The sequence below is a fragment of the Trachemys scripta genome, chromosome 16, assembly GCF_013100865.1.
Source record: "Trachemys scripta elegans isolate TJP31775 chromosome 16, CAS_Tse_1.0, whole genome shotgun sequence".
Lineage (NCBI taxonomy): Eukaryota > Metazoa > Chordata > Testudines > Emydidae > Trachemys > Trachemys scripta.
This window is the reverse complement of record NC_048313.1, coordinates 7,140,251-7,144,402: the sequence shown is the minus strand read 5'-3', so window position 1 is coordinate 7,144,402 and position 4,152 is coordinate 7,140,251. Positions and strand designations below refer to the sequence as shown.

Here is a 4,152-nt window from a genome sequence, read left to right as displayed (position 1 = left end):
GGGGGGGGGGGGCCGTACCCGGGCTGCGCAGGATGGCCGACAGGGCCGAGGTGCTGGAGTGCCCGAAGAGCCGCTCGTGCATGAGCTGGCGCTGCCGGGCCTCCTGCTCGCGGCGCAGGGCCTGGGCCTCGGCGGCGATGTCGGGGGGCATGACGGCCAGCACGCTGTCCTCCATGTCCTCCAGCACCGAGCGCCGCAGGTCCGAGGGCAGCGTCTGGATAAAGGTCACCGGGTCCATGGGCGTGTCCGAGCTGATGCCCTGCGCCAGCTCCCGCCGCTGCTGCTCCACCCGCTGCTGCGCCAGCACCTGGGGGGGACAGGTCACTGCCGGGGGGGGGCCCTGTCCACAGGGCCATGGCCCCGCCCACAGACCACGCCCAGAGGCATAGCCCCACCCACAGAGCCCACTCACAGGGCTGTAGCCCCACCCACAGAGCTAGCACCTCACCCATGGGTCCGTAGCCCCGCCCACATCCAGAGACCCCCCACCCCTGGGCCGTAGCCCCGTCCAGAGAGCCCACCCACAGACAAAGCCCCCAGAATCGTAGCCCCGCCCATGCCCAGAGACCCCCCACAGGGAAATGGCCCCCAGCCCCACCCACCCCGACACCTAGCTCCACCTTCTCACCCCTCAGCTCTGCCCCAATCCACCTGGCCCAAGCCCCATCCCCCAGACACCAAGCCTGGCTTTCACCCCACTGACCCCCACCTGAGACAGAGCCCCTCCCCTCAAACAGCTCTCTCCCTCCCCCCAGGAGCAGCACTTACCTCCTCCTGGATGGCGGGGGGCAGGGCAGCCAGGAACTCAGGGCTGACCTCTGTCACCCCGGGGTTGCTCACCACAGGCGGGGTGGGGGTGGTAGCCGTGGGGGGAGGCCGGGCTGGCGGCCGGATGCCCAGCTGGTTCTGCAACACCTCACGCCGGATGTCGTCTGGCAGGGCCGCCAGGAAGGAAGGGTCCACGCCCTCGGGGAGGTTTATCCCTGAAAGGAGATAGGGGTGTCAGCAAAAGATGCAGCCACCTCTGGGCCGGGGCAGCTAGGGAACAGCCGCACATAACGCTGCACAGGGAAGGCTCGCCACACGCGGAAATGCAGCCACCTCTGGGGCAAGCTGTGCACCGTGGGGCTGCAGCAGGAGAACGGACACAGCTGGGACTTGACGAGGATACCAGGATTCACCGTTTGAATGCCCAGAAGGATGAAGAGCCTGGCCCCGGCTATCAGGGGAGAGCGCTCCCTGCTGAGGCCCCCGCCCACCCTCGGCAGCACAGTGCCCCCTACAGCCAAGCTAGAGCATCACAGCGACCCAGCCCCTCTGCAAAGGGGCCGGTCGGTCGCCCCCGGTACCTGCTAGCGGGTCCTCCTCTTCGCTGCTGGTGGAGGGCAGCGGCTCCTCCAGGATGCCCCGGGAGTCGGCTCCGGAGATGGCCACGGCCGAGTCCCTGGTAGAGGAGCTCTCGGAGGACGAAGCAGGGGGTGAGCTGGGGGGATGGGAAGCAGGGGGTGAGTGGGGGCCAGATCCCAGCCCCCTCGTTAGCGAGTCCCACCTCAAGCCAGACCCCCGCTCCCCCGCCGCACACCCTGCCCCATACCTGTCCTCCCCTTGCTGGCTGGCATCGGCCAGGCTGTCGCCGCCGGCCTGGCCCTCGGGGCGCTGTTGGGCTGGCACAGCCCCGGGGGCACCGTGGGCAGGAGGCTGCTCCGCCCCGCCGGGCACGGCGCCCTCCCCGACGCCCTCCTCCAGGCTGCAGGAGGCCAGGCTGCTGGTGTCCATGGGCGAGCCCTCCAGCTGGCTGCTAACGGCCGTCAGGGCATCCGAGTCCTCTGCCCTCTCTGGGGACAGCGAGGCTGGGGAGAAACGGGGGGGTCAGAGGATCCCAAAGGGGAAACTGAGGCAGATGGGGAAGGATGCCTTCCCAAGGTCAGCCAGTGACCCAGCCAGGCCAGAACCAGGAGTCCTGGCTCCCAGCCCCCGCTCCCTGCTGTAACCCCTAGATCCCCCTCCCCTCCCAGAGCCTAGGAGAGAACCCAGGAGTCCTGGCTCCCAGCCCCCGCTCCCTGCTGTAACCCCTAGATCCCCCTCCCCTCCCAGAGCCTAGGAGAGAACCCAGGAGTCCTGGCTCCCAGCCCCCGCTCCCTGCTGTAACCCCTAGATTCCCCCTCCCCTCCCAGGGCCTAGGAGAGAACCCAGGTGTCCTGGCTCCCAGCCCCCGCTCCCTGCTGTAACCCCTAGATTCCCCTCCCCTCCCAGAGCCTAGGAGGGAACCCAGGCATCCTGGCTCCCAGCTCCGCAATCTCCCCCACTTACTGATGGTGGGGGCAGGTGACAGCTCCATCTGGGTGGCCTCCGCGTCGGCATTGGGCCTCCCCGGCCCCGAGTCCTCTGGCTCGGCCGGCACCAGCAGCTGGTGCGAGGCCTCGGTGCTGGGTTGCCCGGCGAGCTCCGGAGGCAGCTCCCCACCCACCGCTGCCGGCTGTGGGGTCTCCAGGGTGACCAGCGTCTGCTTGGGGCCGGCGGAGGGGCCCTCAGCAGCGGGCGGGGCGGCGGGGAAACCGTCAGTCCGGCCGGCTGCATCTGGGGCAGGGAGGGAGGGTGAGACGGGGCTTAGATGGGACACCCCACACCTAGGCTATGCCGGCCCCTCCTGCCTGAGCCCAGGCTCCCCCCGCCGCAGCTAGGAGAGAACCCAGGAGTCCTGGCTACTGGCCCACCAGGCTCCTCCTGCCGGTGAGGGCCCGGCGCTGGGGAAAGTAGTAAGTTGTATTGTTATCTCTGATTGGGGCACGAATCCCGACCCCACAACAATACAACGTACTACCTCATCCTGGCGGGGGCGGGGCCTTCACTGCGGGGGGCGGATCCACCCCCGGGGGCCTCCCACCGCCCCCCATCCGACACCCACATGCTGGGGGGGCCTGGATGCACCCCCAGGAGACCTCTCGCCGCCCCACATCTCTCGCACACGCGGCTCGGCACGCTGCACAGACCTACAGAGACCCACGATTGTGGGAAAAGGCAGGACCCCCTGTGCTCCCACCATCAGCCCCCACTCCCCTCCAAGAGCCATGAGAGAACCCAGGCATCCTGGCCCCCCATGCTCTATCCACTACACCCCATTCCCCACCTGCTCCCAGCGCCAGGGAGAGAATCCAGGGATCCTGGCGCCCAGCCCCCCTGCTCTATCGCTTGCTCCCCACTCCCCTCCCAGAGCCGGGAGAGAACCCAGGCGTCCTGGCTCCCAGCCCCCCCCGGAGCTGGGGCAGACGGCGGTTGCTGGCTCCTGCTCGCAGTGCTGAGGGTGACCCCGCGGGAAAGACAGTAGACTGTATAGTTATCTCCGAGACCGGGTGTGACCCTAAAACTATACAATCTACTACCTCATCCCCCAGGGCCTCGGGGCGCTGCTGGGCCCGGCCTGGGACGGAGGGGCAAGTGGGGGTGATGGGCGGAGCAGTTACCTGAGAGACTCTGCTCGGTGGCGGTGTTAGGTGTGGGCACCGCCCCCTGGAAAGCAAAAGAGGGACAGGATGGAGTTAGGAGAGGGGCATGTGGCCTGGACCCCCTAGGGGGTGCTGGCTGGCTATGGGGGGTAGGAAGGAAATAGGGCATGGTGCCTGCCCCCTCTAGGGGGCGCTGGCTATGATCCAGCCCAGGGCGGGGTCAGGGAATGGGGCCCGAGGCCTGTCCCCTCCAGGGGGCACTGGCTATGATCCAGCCCAGGGCGGGGTCAGGGAATGGGGCCCGGGACCTGTCCCCTCTAGGGGGCATCGGCTCCCACCCAGCCGCAGGTGGGCTCTGCTCTCCAGCCATCACCGCGGCTGTAATGAGTCTGTGGGGTCTGAGCCCTGTGCCCCACCAGCCACGGGGGAAGGGCAGGGTTGGGGAGGGGTGTGGCCAGTTCTCCACTGGCCCTTTAAGCCTTCAAGGGCCAGGTGAGCTCAGCGGCAGCTCCCCACCTGGGCGCTCTGCTCCTTCCCGTCCTTCTCCTCCTTGGCTTTGTCCGTGGCTTTGGCCTCCTCCTCAGCCAGCTGCTTGCGGCGCTTCTCCCGGCGCTCCTCCAGCTCCTCGTCCCGCAGCGCCTCCAGGTGGTTAACGATGGGAACCTTCACCACTGGGGGGGGGGGGGGGGGGGGAGAGCCGGGGGGAGGG

General features: G+C 68.6%; 1 protein-coding gene across 1 annotated transcript in view; it reads right to left on the bottom strand.

Moving 5' to 3' along the window:
• Positions 1 to 4,152, bottom strand: part of HUWE1 (HECT, UBA and WWE domain containing E3 ubiquitin protein ligase 1) — a gene marked incomplete in the record, with an annotated part of 60,209 nt that overhangs the window by 15,141 nt on the left and 40,916 nt on the right. Inside the window, 7 exon segments of the mRNA XM_034792756.1 lie at positions 19 to 307; positions 769 to 983; positions 1,350 to 1,483; positions 1,595 to 1,850; positions 2,311 to 2,577; positions 3,462 to 3,507; positions 3,960 to 4,114. Coding sequence (XP_034648647.1) covers positions 19 to 307; positions 769 to 983; positions 1,350 to 1,483; positions 1,595 to 1,850; positions 2,311 to 2,577; positions 3,462 to 3,507; positions 3,960 to 4,114 — 1,362 coding nt within the window.